This window comes from Rhinatrema bivittatum, chromosome 1 (assembly GCF_901001135.1).
Source record: "Rhinatrema bivittatum chromosome 1, aRhiBiv1.1, whole genome shotgun sequence".
NCBI classification, from domain to species: Eukaryota; Metazoa; Chordata; class Amphibia; order Gymnophiona; family Rhinatrematidae; genus Rhinatrema; species Rhinatrema bivittatum.
Window position 1 is genome coordinate 620083710 of NC_042615.1, and position 22062 is coordinate 620105771.

Consider the following 22062-nt stretch of genomic DNA (forward strand, 5'->3'; position numbering starts at 1 on the left):
GTGGATGACCTGCTGTTTTTTCTCACGAACCCTTATTCATCTATTCTTTCACTTTTGGAGTTGATTGACGGCTTCGACGGATTTTCAGGCTTTCAGCTAACAGGGATAAGTCATCCGCACTGGCTTTCCTGGATAGCCTACGGGAGAGATGGCGGGATTCCTTCCCGTTACAGTGGGCAGACACGGTAATTCGTTATTTGGGGGGTTTACTTGTCGGCTGACCCTGGGCAGGTGTATCAATTGAATGTACCCCATCTGTTGCAACATATCCGGGATTTGCTTAACAGATGGCAGCCTTTACCTTTGACTCTGAGTGGCTGGATACATTTATACAAAATGGTAGTGCTCTCGAATTGGCTCTATCTCCTTCAGAATTTACCCCTTCAGATTAAGCGTAAAGATCTGTTGTTGATAGGCCGATCCATGCATCACTTTTTCTGGAAGGGAGGGAGGGCACGCCTTCCCTTAGAATGGTTACAAGCACGCTGGGGTGCGGGTGATCTGGGAGTTCCCAATATGGGGCTGTTTAATTTAGCTAGTAGTATGCGGGTAGAGATTGGATCTTTGACAAAGCTACATACACCAATCTAGATGCCGATCAGGCCTTGTCCGCCCCAATTGCACTCACTAATGCACTTCAGGTTGAACCAACTAAGCTTTCAGTTTTCTTCGCGCACTCCACTAACATACGTCCAATACGCAATGCCTGGACTCAACTGACTAAGAGATTGCAAGTGCCCCGAGTCTGCACTTATTTATTGCAAGTGGTCGGTAACCCTGAGCTTTCCCCAGGATCTCAACAACGGGTTTTCAGAGAATGGCGGACTTTGGGCATCACCCATTTGGGGCGTTCAGGAAGGCTATCTGCTTCCCTTCACAGAATTTCGAGAGTATTACGGACAGGGGTGCGCCTCCACATTCCTGCATCTTCAAATTGCTCATTATTTGAAGTCCATGCCCTTAGCATTTTTGCAACTTAGTACGTTCCAGAAACTCAAGGAGGCTCTATTCTTATCGGGCAATAAAGTGCCTTCTTTATCTTTTTTTTATAAATACATACGGGCGGAGAGGCGCCTGGAGATTTTTACTATACTGGCTGATCACTGGACGGGAGACAGCGATTTTGTGGTGACCCCTTCTATGCTATGAATATGTTTTGGAGGAGTGGCGAGGATCTTAGGCAACAGTTATGATCGAGAATTGCAATTTAAATTTCTAGGGTGGGCCTATATTTCACCGAAGATGGCATATCATCAACGTTTTGCAAGCTCTGCCTTTTGTGGACGATGTTCAGGGGTCCTGGGCACCCTAGCACACGTTTTCTGGTCCTGCCCAGTTATTAAGGGGTTTCAGGCTCAAATTGCTAAATATTTAGCCACTGCTTTGATGATTTCCATACCGCTTGTTCCCTCATGGCTTTTGTTTGGCTATATACCTTCACTGCGGCTCAGAGATCCTGGTACCCACCTATTAGTTCAAAAGGCGTGTTTGGTGGGGAAAAGAGTTATTTTAATGGGATGGCAAGAAGTGGATCTGCCCTCTTTTTGGATCTGGAAAAACCTCTTTTATTCCCTAAAGCATATGGAGTCTCTTTCCTCTCAAGGCTTGCCTCGACAACAGTTTCTTGCAGTGCGGGAGCCCTACATCCAATCGCTTCCACGTAAAGCCCGGAGTCGACTGCTGAATGCTTGAACATTATATCGCATGGTGTAGAACTCTGGAACAGCTTGGATTAGAATCTCATCTCAGAGAAGTGGATCTGTCTGCTATTTTCAGAGTCTCAGGGGTGGCGAATTGAGGAGGGAGGAAGGGAGGGAGGGGCTGATTTCTGGGGGGGAATAATTGTTATTTGGTTTTCTTCTGTACTGGCTTGGAGGGGATGAAGGAAACACCAACTCCTAGCTGTTTGTAGTTTTATATGCAAATGCCAATAAAAATGTTTAACAATAAAAATAAACAAGTTAGAATTTTGCACATCAATTTTAGCCTTGACAATGATGATGGCCAATAGCTGTTAGGAGGTCAAAGACTCAATTTTATTGTGACCCCACCCCGATGACCTTTTCATTTGAGAAGCAGGACATTTTTCATTGGAGGGTTACCCCCACCCCCTGGAAATCAGCCACTGGTAGGTTGGGCATCTCCCTGCTGCCTGGTTTGTATAGCACCATTCACAGCAGCTGCAACCTCTGTGCAGGGTTGAGTGGAAATATAAATGAAAGCAGAGGACTTCCAAGCCCATGGGGAGCTCAGCCACCAGCAGGCTAGGTAGCTTCCGGGCACCACATCCAGGAATTGTAGTGTCTGTGCAGGGTCCGGCAATAGGAGGGGTAATTGAGCTGTAAGAGTAGTAAAAAGAGACGTGAGAGCCAGAAATTTCAGTTGTTAGTGGGCTGTATAGCTCTCCACTACCTGGTTCCCATGGCATTCTAACTGTGGTACAGAAATTACAAGAAGTGGTAGTGGGAGTGGTGTTGATGGTGGTAATAATGTCTGGCGGCAAATGGGGAGCAGCAGATGCAAATTATGCATTTATTCGGGGGGGTAATCATAAAATGATAAAATTTGATCTCTGCAAAAGGTCTGCTAGTTTACCATCACTGCCAGTATGCAGGAAGAGGACAGGCTCTGGAGCAGTGAAAAAGATAGTAGGATGAAGAGGGGTGGCTCCTCCCTTATCCCTCAGATCATTTCAGGCAATCAGATTTGCAAGATGCCAGTAGCACAGGGACATTGAAGGCACATGCTCTGATCTCTGCAGCAATAGACATCACACAGAGAGCAAAAGAATTGCCTCTCCTTTAATTGATGTGCTCTCACCATGCCCCTTGCTACTGGTCTTGACTGTAGTCGTGAAGAGTAGAGAAAGGAACATGCTGTGGGCCAAGGTGGGGGTGAAAAGCCTGAAGGAGGAAGATGGGAAGACAAGAAACATTTATGCAAGAGGTATTGGTTGGATGTGTATATGAGACAAATAATCCCTATGAGAGCAAAGAAATGAGGCTGGATGGGTTGAATGAGGCAGACAATGCAACTGCAGAAATATAAAAGAGGTCTATATGTCTTTGTACATGAGGCTGTATTTGTGGTTTTCCTTTCTGCTGCCTGTGGGAAAGTAGTTATAGTTGTGTGTATGTATGAGGAGGGGAGCTGAATCTTTTTAGGCAAGGGGAAAAGGGTGGGGAGCAGCTGATATCAATGTATTGCACTGAGTCAGCTAGAAAGGCTGTACTAACTAGAAACCAAGGTTTCACAGTGTGCGTCTATAGAACAGAATAAAAATAAAACTGAAAGGAGAAATGAAAAGGCATCAAGACAAAAAAACAAGACCGGACAATGGTAAAACCATGTAGAAAGAGGGTTCAATAAAACAGGAAAAACATGCAATAGACTAGAACTGGCCTGAATACACAAAGGTCTGACAAACGTGATTTTTCAGATTTTTGAGTGATAATACTTTTAGTGTATGGAACAGTAGTTTTGTAGATACTCTAGTCTATAGACGTGTAGGATGCATTTGTTTTGTCACTTCCATGTATGCAAGTTAGCTGTAGCATTTGAAAACTTCATTTAACTGTAGTTTGTCCCCAGGACTGGGAAAACGTGACCAACCCTATCTCTAAAGGAAAATGATCTTTTTCCAAAAAGTCACTCAAACATTTAAAATTCATGTTATCCTAAATCTAAAATTAGTATACCTATATTCTATTTCAATGCAGGTATTCAAATAACAGCAATGGAAGCACAGAGAAGTTCACCGGATGGCTGACTGCAACAAGTTTCAAGGCTCTATTAAAAAGATTCATAACTTGTGCACATCAATTTATTAAGTGCAATAAGAAGCATTTTATTATACCATCACACAGCAAGTGATGTTTTGAGCTTCAGTTCAGACTTCATAAAGCTGAATTTTATAACCAAAACATCGCTTGCTCTCTGACAGCATAATAAAAATTTTTTTATTGCAGTTAATACGGTAGAGTGCCCACTTATTATATTTTGCATAATTTCAGCAATGATTAACATTACCTAAGAGCACCAGAAAATATGAGCTTAAAAATGTATTATGTAGGATTTTTTTTTTTAAATTACTGAACTAAAATTGGACTATTTTACTTCAGTCTGCCCTCTGTGCTTTGTGAGTTTTAATATCTTAATTCTGAAGACTGCTCACCTGGAAATGTCCCGATCCCTGGACAGAAAAGACCAGGTAAACCGTGCTGCTCTCCCAAAAAGCGCGATTGAGTTTGCGCTCATTGCTGGGTGTTGTCGACCAAATCCCCTTCTGCTGCGAAATCTCCAGATTTCTGAGATTGCTGCTCTTCAGAATAAAGAAACGGATTGGCATATTGGGCCTTGGTGAAGGAGACTTTGAACCCTACAAAACAAAACAAATACAGCTCAAGAAAAGTAAATTAGCATTATTTATAAAATCACCAGCATTATTACAATTACTTTGGGAAAATTATTTTCCCTAGAAAGTAGTCCAGTTGCTTTTAGCTTACTTGAGCACAACAAGGGCTTAGATCGTAAATTCTCAGGGTCACTCTGACAATAACTGGCAGACTTTCTGGCCATCTCAGCAAACAGGACAAAGATCCCTTGTAAAAATATAGCATGGGGACAGTATAAAAATATATGAATATTAATAATTTGTACTGATTGTGCACCTAATTCTACACTATTTTCTCGAAAAGAATTCTAAAAATATAGCAGTAGATGCTACACTCTATTTTAATATGTATTTATTTAAAAGGTATTTGTTGACTGCTTACTCCATCAATTGTGGTGGTTTGCAACTCAAAACATACATAATTAAAAATATCTTGAAGAGGAAGTGACGTCATCGAGCTTGATGGCAGCTTGACTTTCCAGCTCCTGATCCCCTGGTGAGCAATCCCTCTGATTTTCCAGCCATCTGTGATTTTTTTTTTTGCTCGATCCAGCATTCTGCCGAATATCCAGCCTTTGCGGGATGACAGCAAAGGAAAAAGCACTTGATCATAAGCACTTTTCTTTTATGAATGCCACAGCAGCGCTTGAGGATGAAGTTGAGAGCTCAGAATTAGCCCACGAGTGCTCAGATGTGAGCTCGGAGGAGGCAGCTGAAACAGTGATAAATGCCAATGGAGATATGCCAACAAGAGCCGAGTTTCACTCATGGTTTAGTGATCTCTGCAAGGACATGAGAGCTATAAAATCTGAACTGGTAGAGATGGTGGCTGATCTTCGGGAAGAACTCTCAAGGGTTTGTAAGTGGTCGGAAGAGGCTGAGAACAGGTTTGACGCACATGCCAAGCATCTTAATCAGTTGCAGTGTGCTTCCTAAGAGTGGAGACTGACTTAAAATCTGTCCAGGACAAGTTGGAAGACCTAGAGAACAGGTCGCAGCATTGCAATCTTCGGTTTAGAGGGGTGCCGGAGACTCCAGATTTCTCGGCCTGTGCACACATGGTTATAGCTAGCAGCAAAGTGATATTAGCTACCGTGGAGCCTACAGGAGCTGAGATTCAGATATTAATAGAAAGGGCTCACAGGGCTTTGGGCTCACCGTTGGCTGGGAGACCACGGGATATAGTGGTCTGTTACCACAGTTATGCCATCAAATAATCTCCCTGACAAGGAAAAATCCAGTGTGGGAATGGCAAGGCCATTCCATCTCAGAGTTTGCCCCAGCTACATTGCACAGTTGGCAGGAGCTCTAGGAAGTTACCAAAATATTACAAAAGGAAAATGTTTGCTACCGATAGCTATTTCTGTTTGGTATAGCATTTTCTATTAATGGAGTTACTAGCCGGGCGAGATCATGTGATGAAGCTGAAGCGGCACTGAAAGCAGCAGGCCTAGTAGTTCCAGCAACCAAGCAAGGATGTACTGACTCAAGAGACACGTATGTTCGTTTGCAGAAGGCTGGGGAAGGAGGCAAGCGGCTTTTACGCCAATCAGGAGGTCCTGCTTCCTCTGACATTTCTGCTGATTGGCTCAGGAGTGGTTGCAGGCAAGGCACCTCCTTATTCTGTACAGCATACGTTTGTTCTCCTCAATCTCTGTTTATTGCAGACATTTGTGTACTTTGGATTTCTTTAAGTCCTGAGATCGTGGCTTCTGCCTTGAGGGTGTGGCTTACCTACTATAATCACTGGATTATCAGAAGGGGAGAGTTTTATTTTAGTTTATGTCTGTGCTTTTGTTTTTTTGTTTTGTTTCAAGTGCTTTATGTGGAAACAATTCTTTACATGGTATGGTTCTTGCCATAATGTTGCTTCTAACTGAGATGTGTGACATTTTGTATTTACTACAGGGGGATAGTGAATGGAGTAAGGGACTTCCTCTAGTGATGAGTGGTGCTGCGAGGGAAGTATCGCAGCCGGAGGATGTAAGGGGGCGGCAGGGGAGGGGTAGGAGGAGAATGGATGGGAAGGGATGGGAAGTTATGTACAGGGGATAAGATACGTTTGAGGGAGGTTAATATAAATGGATATAGGGGAGGAAAGGGCTGTATAAAAGGGAATGGAATTATGAAGACTTCCATAGTACAGGATGTCCAAAGAATGATGCATTGGGCAGCATATTTGCATCATTTAGACAGGTATCTCTTATTCATGGCAGAGTTTAAAATTATCTCTTTGAATGTGAAGGGTGTCAACTCTCCTCAGAAGCGGAAATTTTTGTTTCAAGAAGTTTCTTGCCTAAAAACCTGCATTGTGTTGCTTCAGGAAAATACACATGAAAAAGCGATTTGAGAGTTGAATGAAATCACTGCATTATCTCCAGATATTCTTTGCTGCAAGTACTAAGCAAGAAAGGTATGCAGGGATGGGCATATTGTTCTCTAAATCTTTTCATTGTGAAGTTAAATCTATGTTTTTGATACCCCAACTGGGCGACACATTATTGTACATTTTGCTGTGGGTAAGGATAACTACACTGTAATAAATCTTTATGCACTGAATAAAGGCCAAGGAGAATAGTTTTAATCACTATCAGTGGCATTACTGACCAGGGTTGAGGGAAAATTGATTTGGGGGGGGGGGGGGGGGGGAGGGGGGACTTCAACTAGTATCAAAACTCTAAATTTCTAAATTAGAAAGTTCATCAGGTAGAGAAAATGTATCCAAAGTGGTTCACATTAAATCTAGGGATTTTCTTGAGCAATGGGATCTGCTAGATGTATGGAGAGTGAGACATCCAACGGTTAGGTACTACTCTTTTTTTTCCAAACCCCATTTTTCTTATTCCCAGATAGATTTTTTTCCTGGTGGGCAGAGATTTAACACCTGAAGTTTGTCTGTAAGCTTGGGAAATATTACATGGCTTGACTATGCTCCAGAATGGCTTGAGGTATGTTTTGGAGATCATGATTTTGGGAATAAAAAGTGGCTCCTTAATGATAGCCTTCTAGATGGTGATAGTTTTCATTTACAAATAGAGTCAGATATTCATGAATATTTATCCATTAATCCTGTACCCGTACTATTCTGGGATTGTTTAAAGGCTGTAATAAGAGGTAAATTACTAGCAAAGGGAGAATGAAAAGAATAGGAGCTCTTTATTAAAGGAGATATCGGATGTAGAAGATCGGCATGAGAAGTCCTTATCTAAGGAGGTAGACCAAAAATTAATAAAAACCAGGCAGGATTCACAATCTTTGGACTTAGGGGTTATCGTGCACCAGCTTGATTTGACGCAGCAACAGTTTTTTGAATTTGGAAATAAGGCGAGTAGGTCTTAAAACCCAACTTGGACAGACACAGGTAGTGAAAATAAGGGATCAGGCTAGAGAACTCCTTTTCACTAGTGCAGATATCAGGAGTCATGTTAGTGCATTCTGTGAAAATTTATACAATTCTGATGGGTTGATTGAGGAAAGGGAACTTGACCATTATCTCTCAGATGCTGACTTACCAATACTGATGCCAACTCAACAAAGTTGGCAATACAGAGAAACTGAAACGGTTGAAGTGTTGCAAGTGTTAAAAAACCTTATAATTAGGAAAATCTCCAGGACTAGATGGCTTTTCAGCCCGGATCTACAAATGTTTTGTGCCTAGTATGGTATCCCCATTAACCAAAATGTTCAACTGTTTAAGAAAGGAGGAACATCTTGCCCAAGATGCTAATACTGCAAGGATTACGGTACTGGTGAAGGGGGGGGGGAAGGGACCCAGAATTATGCAGGTCATATCAACCTATTTTGCTTATTAACATTGATTTAAAAATCCTTGGAAAGGTGTTGGCTGAAAGATTAGAGAGTGTGATAAATGCCCTAATTCATACAGACCAGGCAGGTTTTATTCTAGGCAGAATGGCAGCTGACAATGTTCAGAAGATATTCAGCCTGGTTTGGTAGGTTCAGAAGAAAGCTATCCCACTTGTTCTTTCTATAGGTGCTGAGAAGACGCTCGACATGGTTCACTGGCCTTTTCCGGACACTGGAGAAAATGCAGTTTTGTTGTCAATTTTGGAATTGGATTAATAGGATATATGAACACCCCAAAGCATGTATTAAAGTAAATGTAGTTCAAGGTAAAGAGGGGAACTCACCAAGGCTGCCTTATTTTTTGAACCTTTTGCAAAGAGGATACGTAGAGATTATAGTATAATCAGAGATTCAGGTTCAGCGGGTTAGCTATAAAATGTTGATGCTCACAGATGATATTATTTTCAATTACTGATCCTGTTAACACCCTGAGAGGGATTACAGCAGAGATGACTAGTTTTAATAAGGCATCCGTATTCAGGGTTACTGTTGATAAGACTGAAATACTGGGTGTTTCTTTGACTAAAGCACAAATTGCAATAGTAAAAAGTAGTTATACCTTTAAATGGGCTAAATCTAAACTCTAATATCTTGGAGTGTATATTGGAAAGGCCAATGTCATTCTGTTCCAGTTGAATTATCCAAGTCTATTGGATGCAACTGAGAGAGATTTAGTTAAATGGAATAAATATGAACTATCATGGTTTGGGCAAATTGCAGCTATCAAAATGAACATCTTACCTAGGTTATGCTATCTGTTTCAGCCATTACCAATTTATATAATCAAGCAAAATGCTTAAACAATGGCAAAAATATATTTATGATTTTATATGGAGAAGCAGGACCTCCTAGATTCCCAAGAACAGTGATGTATTTATCAAAACATAGGGGGGCTTGGGGGTTCCCAATCTTTCTTGGTATTTTACGACATCTCAGCTGAAGGCTATCATAGATTGGCACCATCAATGGGAGAGAAAACAGTGGGCAAACCTAGAACAGTTTTTCCTGGGCAAGATGACTCTCTAGGATTTGACGTGGCAGACTTGGAGAACTGTACAAGAAATGTCCCCTTAGATGATGAATATACTGCGGATTTGGAAACTGGATATTTCTGATTGTAGGCAAAAGGGATTATTTTTACAGCTCGACACTGTTATAGAATCGTGAATTTGGATCACTAGAAAACCGGGAGAGCTTAGGAATCCATAGATTGGAGAAGATTTGGGAAGGTGGGATAATTATGTCCCTGGAGTGCTTTGGCAAAATATGTGACAAAGTACTATGTTACAACTATTTTTACATACAAATTCGGCACTTTTATAGCAAGGGTACTTGAATGATTAAGGATGGGCAAATCTTTTTTTGAATACCTTTGCTCTCAAGCAGATATGGAAAAGGGACTATTTCTAAGATCTGTGTGATCCCAAACCAGGAGTTGGTGGTTAAACCGAAAGCCTGGGATGAGGATTTAGGGCTGAGTTTATCAGAACATGAACTGGATCAGGTGTTCCTCAATGTTAGTAAAGGCTCCATTTCAGCACTGGTATTAGAAAATGGTTATAAAGTTCTGCTAAGATGGTACTTTTCTCCCAATTTGTTCTTATAGATACTGGAGGGAATGTGGAGAGAAGGGCACTTTCTTTCATATCTGGTGGAACTGTGCTAAAATCACTCATTTTTGGGAAAAGGTGTTTGGGCTGATTAGGACAGATCTACAGGTGGAGGTGGAGTGTACTTTACAAAGAGCATTACTCAATTTGTATGAGGGCAAGAGTAACACAACTGTTCAATGGTTGGCACAACAGTTCTGCTTAGCAGCCAGATGTGAAATTGCACGATGTTGGAGGAAACTTGCTCCTCCATCTACAAAAGATGTCCTGGTCTGAATGGATACATTTTACTATCTCAATAGGTTCACTGCAATAGATTATCCAAATTTGAGATTATGTGGCAACTGATCACAAACTGGCTGTTATCAACGACTTGCTGATTCATGATGGAGAAGTGACAGGTGAGAGTTGATATCCTATTTTATATGAATACAATATACTTTATGAATCCAATTTGTAAGTTTACTTGCTGCCAATATTGACCTATATGGTTTTGACCTCAGTATTTATGTTATCTCAAATGGCATTTTGGAATATTAATCTCATTCTGATATAATCTATACTTTTCTTTATTCTTGAGAGGGATGAGGTGGGAGAAAATAGTATCTCTAAAAATTTGAAAACCAGGGAGGGCATAAATGTACATTATTCTTTGCTTGTTATTTGTTTTCCTATAGTTGTTCCTCTCACCTGAGGTGAGTGTATATTATGGTTTATTCAATTGGCATAATAAAAATTGTCAAATTTAAAAACAAATCTTGAAAATATTACATTATATAAACAAATGATATGTCTCACAAAAAGGATGTTCCATTTCATGCCTGAAAAACTGCTTATGCCTTGTGACAAAATTATAACATTTTATCTGAGACCTGGTAACATACATCGCAGTTAATTGTTGGTTGCGCCAAAGACTTGTTGATATAACCATGTTTCTAGGCCTTCTTTCAACATTTTTGTATCTATTATAGTTCTTCATTATTTAGGCATCAGGTTCCACATGAGACTTATGCTCCCTGATCTCCCCTAAATGAGCTTTATGGAATATAGGATCTTCTAACAGGTCTTTATTTGCAGATGTTAAGACTTTCAGGTGTATAAACGTGTAATGCTGATCCAAGCAAAACTCTATCTGTTAGTGAGAATTTATGTATTAAAATCGGAATTTTATATTGAATTCTATACTGAATTGGTAACCAATGAAGTGCTGATAGTATAGGGGTAATATGGTCATATCATTATGTACCTGAGCAGCTGAATTTTGTAAAACTTGGAGAACTTTAAGTAATTTACCAGGTAAACCTAGCATTAGCGAATTGCAATAATCAATTCTGATAAAAATCAATGACTGCAGGACGGTTTGAAAGTTGTCGAGTTCAAACAGGGGCTTCAGTTGTTTTAACAGTTGAAGTTTATCATAACCTGTCTTCACCAAGTTAAGAACATGGATTTTCATGGATAGTCCAGTGTCAAGGAATACATCCAGGTCACGGATGGAGGAGGCAATCAGTATTTTAGGTCCTCTGAATTTGAATGAAGGTAATTTTTGAATGAGGTCTTCTTGAGAACAAGATTATGTTTTCTGAAAATGTAATGCTGGTCTGTTGTGCAATAGCCATTTCTGTATGGCTGTCAGTAAATTTGAAACTCTTTATATGTTGTAGAAATGGAACGGCAGACAGAATAAAAAAACTGTATATGGTCAACACAGATGCAATAATTCGAACCTAATCCTCCTAATAATTTACATAGTAGGGATAGATAGATATTAGACAATGTGGCAGATAAGGCTGAGCCCTAAGGTATGCCTGTCTTAATTTCCATCCAGTTTGATGATTTATTTCATATTTGGATTTGCTGAAACTTATTTGACAGTAAAGACTTGAACCATTTCAGAAATGGATCCATGACTTCAAGTTCTTATAATCTTATCCTCAACAGTCTATACTCTATGGTATCAAATGCCCCTGCGATGTCCAGCAATACCAAAATATAGCTCTGACCACAGTCAGAGCCATACCAGATTATTTATTTATTTAAAATCTTTTCTATACCGTCGCTAAGTTATATACCATCGCAACGGTTTACATGTAGGCACATATTTAATGTAAGTAAAAGTGTACTATAGTACATTCTAACAGGTGCCGTCAAAGGTTCGGTTACAATATATCATTAGACAAAATAATTTTTAGAGAAATGGGTCATGACCGAGTTTACTGAAAGTACTTTTACGGGTAAATTTATTATACAGTGGGGCGGATTTTAAAAGCCCTGCTTGCGTAAATCCGCCCAGATTTATGCGAGCAGGGCCTTGCGCGCCGGCGCGCCTATTTTCCATAGGCCTGCCGGCGCGCACAGAGCCCCGGGACTCGCGTAAGTCCCGGGGTTTTTCGAGGGGGGCGTGTCGGGGGCATGTCGGGGGCGGGGCCGATCGGCGCTGCGTTTTGGGGGCGGAACGCGGCGTTTCGGGGGCGTGGTCGCACCCTCCGGAACTGCCCCCGGATTGCGTCTCCGCGCGCCAGCAGCCCGCTGGCGCGCGTGGATTTACGTCTCCCTCTGAGAGGCGTAAATCCAGGGATAAAGGTAGGGGGGGGGTGGGTTAGGTAGAGGAAGGGAGGGGAAGGTGAGGGGAGGGCGAAAGGGAGTTCCCTCCGAGGCTGCTCCGATTTCGGAGCGGCCTCGGAGGGAATGGAGACAGGCTGCGCGGCTCAGCGCGCACCGGCTGCCCAAAATCGGCAGCCTTGCGCGCACCGATCCAGGATTTTAGCGGCTACGCGCGTATCTACTAAAATCCAGCGTACTTTTGTTTGCGCCTGGTGCGCCAACAAAAGTACGCGCTCGCGCTGTTTTATAAAATCTACCCCAGAGTGTTATCAATATGCTAGTTGTGATGTGGGGTTCATAGACTACTCTACTGTATTGTCATAAGTACTGTGTGTCGGTGTTTATCTGCTTATTCCTGAATAATTTCTATTCTCCCGTCTCCTTGTAAAATGCCTGTTTAAAAAGCCATGTTTTTAAACTTTTCTTAAATGCCTTGAGATCACTTTGTAATCTGATCTCTGGAGGCATTGTGTTCCAAATTGTGGGTCCTGCTAATGATAAGGCCCTTTCCCTCACTTGGGTTAGTCTTGCTGTTTTAACTGACGGGATGGTTAGGAGTGCTTTATTTGCTGATCGAAGATTTCTGTGTGGCACGTGTACCCGTAATGCTATGTTTAGCCAGTCTGATTTCTCATCATGAATTAGTTTATGGATGGTACATAGGGTTTTGTATTTAATTCTGTGTTCAATCGGTAACCAATGTAGTTCCGCTAGGGTTTCGGTTATGTGGTCCCTCCTCCTTTTTCCGGTTAGTATTCTAGCTGCTGTGTTCTGAAGTATTTGAAGTGGTCTTAACGTAGTATTTGGTAGTCCTAGCAGCAGGGCATTACAGTAATCCGTGCTGGAGAAAATTAGTGCCTGTAGAATTGTTCGGAAATCATTTTGAATTAGTAGTGGTTTTAGTTTTCTGAGTACCATGAGTTTTGCGTATCCTTCCTTTACTTTTAGTGATATGTGCTGTTTTAGATTGATTTCAGGGTCCATTATTATTCCAAGGTTACGTACTTTTCCAGCTAGTTCAATTTTCTGGTTGTCTTTGAGGATTATTGAAGTTTGGCTGGTTTCAGTATTTTTCCGTTCTAGGTGTAGAAATTCTGTTTTATCAATATTAACAACAAGTTCCATTTGTGTCAGTAGTTGTTTTATAATGCTTAGGTACATGTTAGCTAGATTTAATGTTTTCTCTATTGTGTCATCTATAGGTAGAATTAGTTGGATATCGTCAGCATAAATGTAATGTATAATTCCTAGTCCTGCCAGTAAGTGGCATAATGGCAGCATGTATATGTTAAAAAGGGTCACAGACAGGGCTGATCCCTGCGGAACCCCTGTTTTGAGGTTGATTTTTTCTGATAATGTGTTATTGATCTGAACTTGGAAAAACCTGTTTTTTAGATATGAGCTGAACCAGTTTAATGTTTTGCCTTGTAGTCCGATTTCTTCTAGTCTATTTAGTAGTATTTTGTGGTTAACTGTGTCGAAGGCTGCTGATAGGTCGAGCATTATTAGAATATAGTGTTTACCCTCTATCAAAACCTCTTAGAATGTTATCTGTTAGAGAGAGGAGCAATGTCTCCGTGCTGTAGTGTTTTCGAAATCCGTGTTGCGATGGATACAGTATGTTATTGTCATCTAGGTGTTCAGCTAGCTGTTTCTGTACTGTTTTCTCAATTAGTTTAGCTAATAAGGGAAGATTCGATACTGGCCTATAGTTGTTCAGGATAAGGGGGATCACTGTTTTTTTTCTTAATGATTGGTTTTTATCATTGCTCCTTTCAGTATATCTGGCATTGTTCTTTCAAGGGATAGGTTTATGATTTTAGTCAGTGTATGGGTGACTGTGTTAGCTGTTCAATAGTAGGTATTGCGTCAATTTGGTGTGGGGCGGGGTTTACATTTTTTAGCATTTGTTCCACTTCCATTTCAGATATCTCAGTGAATGATGTCCATTGGTTGACATCTCTTTTTTGCATTTTGATTTCTTGGTTGGCAGCATTTGGAAGTTTGTCTCTTAATTTAGTAATTTTGTCACTGAAAAATTTGGCAATCTCATTACATTTTGCTTCTGGTAGGTTTTGTGGTGATTCTTGCTTGTCACTGGTTAGGTTCGAAACTATTGAGAATAGTGTTCTTGGATTGTTCGCAAATTTTTCTATTTTACTGCTGAAATATTCTTTCTTAGCATGGAGTATTAAATGTTTGTAATGAGCTAGCTGTTTTCTGTATTTGGTTAGGTTATCGGTAGTTTTGTGTTTTCTCCATTGATCTGAGGGTCCTTTTTGCATCTTTTACTTTTACATTGTGCCAGGGTTTTTTTTGTCTTGGTTCTTTTTCCTGTATTGATTTGATGGGGTTTATTTAGTCAGCTATTTTTTTGGTTGTTTCTAACCATGTTTCTGTGGCAGAATTACAGTTGTTGTAGTCAATATCAGTTAGTTTTTCTTCTAGTGTGTCGTTTAGTTTTTCGGTATTAAAAGGTGGTCTGTATTTAAATTCTATAGGTTTATGATTTTGTTTGATTTGAGGTTTAAGGAATTTTACATCGGAATGAATAAGGAAGTGGTCAGACCATGGAATTTGTGTGTATTCAGTTTTACAGTGTTCTAAACAGTTGTGGTTGATGAAGGTGAGATCCAGTGAATGTCCAGCTTTATGTGTTGGTTTGTTGGTTATTAGTGAGAAGCCTAATGCTGTCATAGTGTCTAATAGTGTTTGGCATGAGTTTGTTAAAGGGTGGGCGTCCATGTGAAGATTAAAATCTCCTAGCACTATGGTTGGTTTAGAGATGTTTAAGTGCGTGGTAAGAAACTCAATTAGCGGTGATATATTTAATTCTAGGAGGCTTGGTGGGCAGTAGATAAGGCAAATTTGTAAATTGTTGGTATCAAAAATGGCAATTTCATGATTTTGGGGGGGGGTGTTATTTGGATAGGTTTGCATTTAAAGGTTTTTTCAATATTAGTAGGAGACCTCCTCCGCGTTTGTTTATTCTGGGGACTGAAAATACTTCATAATTTTTGTGTGCTATTTGATTTTTTAGAACTACGTCTGTTTTTTTTAACCATGATTCCGTTATTGCAACAAAGTTTGGTTTATTGTCATACAGTAAATCCGTAATGATTGGGAATTTCTTTGCAACTGAATGTGCATTTACTAAGATGAATGTTAGCATGATCAGTTCATTTATTGCAGAAGTTTTGGAAATAGAAATAGGGTTCTTTTTTACCTGTATCAAATTATTGCGTGAGGATGTATTGTCTTTTTTGTTCTCTCTCTAGTATTGTTCTTTAAGTAATTATTCTCATAGACAGAAGTAACCTTTCATTAATTTGATTGTGCCTGAATCCTAACTAATAAGGGTTAAATAAATCATTATTTTCCAAATAGCCAGTAAGTTGTGGGCAGCATTTTCAATTATTTTTGTTAGGAAAGGTAGATTAAATATTGGTTGGTAACTAGTTAGATTCTTTTACATTAATTAAAATATCAAATATAAACAGAGCACATAGACGTAAACTGAATATATATTGACCAGAGAGTAAGCAAACACAGTGGGTCCCAATGTGAACTGGATTAGAACTTAGTTGACTGATAGCGGGCAATGGTCAATGTGTCACTCCAAGGAGACTGATTAGCAGAGTGCATCAGGGACTGGTCCTTTGGCCAGTCCTGTTCAATATCTGTGTGGCTTCCCAAACTATGGGTCAGGATCTCAAATATGGTCACAAAACCTTCAACTAGGGGTCACAAGTACCTCAACTGGCAGCACTCTTCAGGTTCCAGCAGCATTATTAGTGGAAGCCAGAGTGGGGCCTATGAGCATGCATGCAGTCACAGGCCCTGCAGTGGCACTGCCCTTGCATGAGTTTCTGTGGTAACAAGAAGCCCACCATGAGGAGGGATCCTGTACTGACTTCATTAGTAATGCTGTTACTGCCCCTTGCAGATCACTGTCAGGCTTGGGACCAGTTATGAGGGGAAGAGAGAGAGCTGAGTGTGCATGGGTCAGTGGAGATTACCACTGCTCCTCTCTCCTTACCCTCGACCAAACCTACCCAAGAGAAAAATGCTGCCCTAGTCATCAGCCTGCCCTCTCTTCCCAGCAGTTGTCATCCATCTTTGGCCCAGAACCGAAAGGAAAATGTTGCCACTAACCCTGGGGATGTTTGTAGGAGGGGCTATTTGAAGGAGAGAAAATAATTTACATACAACTGCGGCACAGTGCATGCAAATCTCTCATATGTGTTCATTAGGGTTGTCTTGGTTTGTGGCCCTTGAAGACCAGAGTTGCCCATTCCTGAACTAGCTGATGCTCCATGTTCAGGCAAAAGCTTATTTGGAGTAAAGTAAATGAAGCAGTGAATGTGATAAAGCGGCATTGCACAGCTTTGCAACCCCTAAAAATAGTCCCTACAGAATAATCTTCCAATGGAATGGTCTTCCATTAACACTGAAAGAAGAAATGAACCTACTGCAATTCAGGAAATACTTTTGAGTGTTGAATTAACAACTCATATTTGAGGGGGTGGGGACTATGTGAATCTTATGTAATTGACTGTATCAAGTTTGAAATGTTTATTTATTAATTGATTTTATATACTGTCATTCAGTTGAACTATCGTAATGGTTTCCAAATTAGTAGATCATTAGCTAATACAATAATTCAGAGTAAAACAAAGAAATTAAAACAAAAATAGTTCTAAAATATTTACAAGTGTAAGGGTGCAGGAGGCCTGGAAACCTGCTAATATTTCAAATTCTCTCTGGGAGTTGTTCCTCAAATGCTTTGGTGAAAAGCCAGGTTTTCAGGTTTAGCCTAAATATTTTAGGGTCTGGTTGTGTTCGAAGGAATAATGGTAGTGTGTTCCAGATTTTGGGGCCTGCTAAGGAAATTGCTCAGTTGTGAACATCACATAGATGGGCTGTTCTTACCGATGGAGTTGTTAAAAGGCCTTTACTGGCAGAATGAAGATTATCTCTGGAACGTGTAGCCTAATTGCTGCATTTAGCCAGTCTGTTTATGATCCATGTTGTACATCACTTGGAGAGATTTATCAGTTAAGCGATTAATAAATGATTTTTAAATAAACAAATGAGATACAGGGTGGTTTGAGGGTTGAATAAGGTAGAGAATTATTGGCTGTGGAGGGTAGAGATGACAGAAGATCAACTTGGGGAAGAGGAGATGGGGTGAGAATTTAAAAGAAACGGAGGGTAGAAGGCGAGGCCTAGCAAGGAGATGGAGGAGAAGGGAACAGGGGATGGAGTGTGAGGGAGGATTTGACAGTTGGGGATTATAAGACTGGCTTGGCAGTGAGATAGGATCAGCTGGGGGGGGATGCATATAGGACTGGAGAGGGTAAAGAGGGAAGGGATAGAAATGGTTGAAAGAAGGGGCCCACAGCAGGGGAGGAGATCCTCTGGAGAAGGTGCAGGTTGAGAGAGAGGGCCAATTAGAGTGCATGGAGGGTGAGCAGATGTGATTGTTAGAGGTGAATCGCTACCTTGCTACTTTGTTTTGGTTGTTCTCTGGGATCATGTGAATTTTCAAGTGCTAGAATGGCATCACACTGGATAAAGATTTGCGAAGCCCTGAGTTATAGGAGAAAGTTTGTCTTTTTGCAGATGACACAGAGATCTGGGACAGAGTGGACACCCCCAAGAGAGCACACAGAATGAGAAGTGATCTAACCTTGAGGAATAGTCAAAAACTTGGCAGTTTTCAATGCCAAAAAGTCATCATTTGGGGTGCAAAAATCCAAAGGAGCTGTATGTGATGGACAGGAGAGACGAGACTGATGAGCCCGTATCATGAAAGAGAACTCAGAGTGATAATGTCTGATGATTTGAAGGTAGTGAGGCAGTATGACAAGACACTGAATAGGGCCAAAGAGATGCTACTCTGCATAAAGAGGGTATAACTACCATAGAAAAAGGAGATAATACACCAGAATAGACTTCATTGGAGTATTGTGTTCGTTTCTGGAGGTCATATCTAAAAAGGGATAGAGAGGCTAGAAGGAGTCCATAGAAGGACAAGCAAAATGGTGCAGGGTCCATACCAAAAGACATGAGAGAAGACTTGAAGATCTAAATATGTACACCCTAGAGGAGAGGAGAGAAGGGGATACAGATTTTAAATATTGTAAAGATGTTAAAAATGTACAAGAAGCAAACATTTTACAATAGAAAGGAAGCTGTAGAACTAGAGGTTATGACATGAAAGTCCAGGGGAGTAGACAGTGTATTTGGATTTTCAGAAGGCGTTTGACAAAGTCCCTCATGAGAGGCTTCTAAGAAAACTAAAAAGTCGTGGGATAGGAGGCGTTGTCCTTTCGTGGATTACAAACTGGTTAAAAGACAGGAAACAGAGAGTAGGATTAAATGGTCAATTTGCTCAGTGGAAAAGGGTAAACAGTGGAGTGCCTCAGGGATCTGTACTTGGACCGGTGCTTTAGAATATATTTATAAATGATCTGGAAAGGAATATGACGAGTGAGGTTATCAAATTTGCGGATGATACAAAATTATTCAGAGTAGTTAAATCACAAGCGGATTGTGATACATTACAGGAGGCCCTTGCGAGACTGGAAGACTGGGAATCCAAATGGCAGATGAAATTTAATGTGGATAAGTGCAAGGGAAAAATAATCCTTGCTGTTAGGTTCCATATTACGAGATACCATCCAGGAAAAAGATCTAGGCATCATAGAGGACAATACTTAGAAATCAGCTCAGTGTGCTGCACCAGTCAAAAAAGCAAACAGAATGTTAGGAATTAAGAAGGGAATGGTTAACAAAATGGAAAATGTCATAATGCCTCTGTATCGCTCCATGGCGAGACTACACCTTGAATACTGTTTACAATTCTGGTCACAGCATCTCAAAAAAGATATAGTTGCGATGGAGAAGGTACAGAGAAGGGGGTAACCAAAATGATAAAGAGGATGGAACAGCTCCCCTATGAGGAAAGGCTGAAGAGGGGTGTTCAGTTTGGAGAAGAGACGGCTGAGGGGGGATATGATAGAGGTCTTTAAGATCATGAGAGTTCTTGAACGAGTAGATGTGAATCAGTTATTTATACTTTCAGATAATAGAAAGACTAGGGGGCACTCCATGAAGTTAGCAAGTAGCATATTTAAGACTAATTGGAGAAAATTCTTTCACTCAACACACAATTAAGCTCTGAAATTTGTTGCCAGAGGATGTGGTTAGTGCAGTTAGTGTAGCTGGGTTTAGAAAAGGTTTGGATAAGTTCTTGGAGGAGAAGTCCATTAGCTGCTATTAATCAAGTTGACTTAGGGAATGGCCTCTGTTATTACTGGTATCAGTAGCATGGGATCTTTTTGGTGTTTGGGTACTTGCCAGGTTCTTGTGGCCTGGTTGGGCCTCTGTTGGAAACAGGGTGCTGGGCTTGATGGACCCTTGGTCTGACCCAGTATGACAATTTCTTATGTTCTTATCTTCTTAACAATGTTAGTGTGACAAGGCTGCGCCAGTTCACTAACATTATCCCTATGTGATTTTTTTTATTTAGGGGCAATAGGAAAGGTTTTGATTTTTTTTTATTCCTCCTATTGCTATAACCCCACCTTTTTGGGAGATAGGCTTGTTGGGATATAAAGTCTTATGGAGCACGTCCAGTGCTTCAGTGGGTCAGGAGCTAAGGAGAAGGAAGGAGGCTAGAAATTCCTCCAAGATTTCAAGGCCAACAGGATAGGAGATAGAGGAAGAGTGAGGAGCTGAAATCCTTCCCAGGGATTCAAGCGAGAGAGAAGATTGATCAGCAAGAGATTTCTCCAAGATCTCAAATCATAGTGGTTGGAGAGATGGAGATTCTCCCTAGATCTCACAGAAGGCAATTCAAGCATTTGGCAAAGAGGTATTGAGGAAGAAGCTTTGAGAAGAGTTTTGGATTTTGCTTGACCAGTGCCTGAGAGAAGGGCATAACCCCAATATCCCATACGACTAGAATCACAGATCTTTTGATCCATTTGACCAATCAACAGATTAGGTGAAGAGAAGGATGGATATTTTTGAGTCAAAAACTCAAAAGACTTGTATTTTTGATAGTTGACTTCCAGTTGAAGATTCTGACTTGTTGGAACCCTCTTTTAGATATTCTGCTTGGGGATATTTTTCAGACCAGCTCATGCCTGAACTGGAACTACACTCTAGTTATCCCACTCTCACTGGTGAGGATATTTTCAATCAGGATGAAGGTGCAAGAGCAAAAAGGGAAGTGGGCAGAGTAAGGATGGACGGAGAAACCATTTGGTTTTTTTTTTATTGATTATTGGATGTATGCGGATTCTTATTTTTGTCATCTTGACTTAAGATCCTCTCCTTTAAGTTACAGTAAAGACTATTTTTTATTTGAACACCAACTATAAACTCCAGTGTTTTCATTGAGTTTTACTCAAGTGTGAACTTACTGGGGAATGGATGGACCCTTTTGTGATTCCTAGTTTCTTCCTGTGGTGGTAGTTTTGACTTCCCTGCTCCTATTTTTCACTACCTGGCACCTCCTGGAACTGTGCGATACAGTGTGTGAAGAGATCACTGAGATTGTGATCAGTAGTGCCAGGGACCCCAGAAGAGAAGTCTTCCTCCCTGTCTGGACCTGAAGCACCCCTAGTCTAGGATAAAGCATCAAAACAGGGAAACTGGCTACACTGGGAAATATTTTTTCACAGAAGGGCAGTGGAAACCTGGAATGTTCTCCTGGAGGAGGTAGTGAATTAAAAAAACCAGTGACAGCATTAGAAAAGGCATGGGATAAACACAGAGGAAACTTAGTGGCAAGAGGTAAAAATGAAGCATTGGAGTAACATGTGGTAACTTTTTTGCACAGGGGTAACCTGCATGAAGCGGCAGTTTCAATCCTAAACAAGGTGGCTGACCAAGAAGGTGGGGGGTTAATCTGCATAGCATGACAGTTATGACCCTAAAGAAAAAGGCAAAGAGTTAACCTGCACAAAGCAGCAGTTACAACCCTGAATACCTTGTTGGACAGACTGGATGAATCACTTGGTCTTTATCTGCTGTCATTTACTATGGGGCCAATGTAATAAGGTGCACACTGAAATCCGTGCTGATTTTTCTGTGCGGATTTTTTGGCATGTGTAGCAGAAATCAGTGGCAGTGCGGGATGTAATAACAGCCGCGTATGCTAATTACATATGCATATAAAATCCACGCACAGCAAGCATACGCTCCATAATGCACGCAGTAACGTGCACTAATGGCCATATGTAGTAAAACACGCAGATTTCTGCATGGATACCCATCATCATGTGAACACTTACAATTGATTCTCGGGGCAAAAGCCTTTCTTTTTCAAAAAATGAACAAATTAGTGATCCAGAAGTTGATATGAAGGTGGGTAGAGCAATATCTAACCCCTTCATGATCGGACTCTGACTGCCAGTGAGAGAGTGAAATGCAGATCGGCGATTCTAACTCATTGAGAAGCTGCCTTCTCTCTACCCGTTCCATCCTCCGCTTGGCTGACCCATAAAAGCATCAAAAAACCGGTCTCCACACCGGCGCTTTCACGCACCTACTGCCCTGACCCAGGCGCTAAAA

The 22062-nt window shown here is 40.8% G+C and overlaps 1 protein-coding gene across 1 annotated transcript in view; it reads right to left on the bottom strand.

The window, feature by feature from the left end:
- The window catches only part of YTHDC2 (YTH domain containing 2), a 237604-nt gene that overhangs the window by 23430 nt on the left and 192112 nt on the right, over positions 1–22062 (bottom strand). The window contains 1 exon segment of the mRNA XM_029571517.1: positions 4175–4378. Within this exon segment, the coding sequence (XP_029427377.1) occupies positions 4175–4378 (204 nt within the window).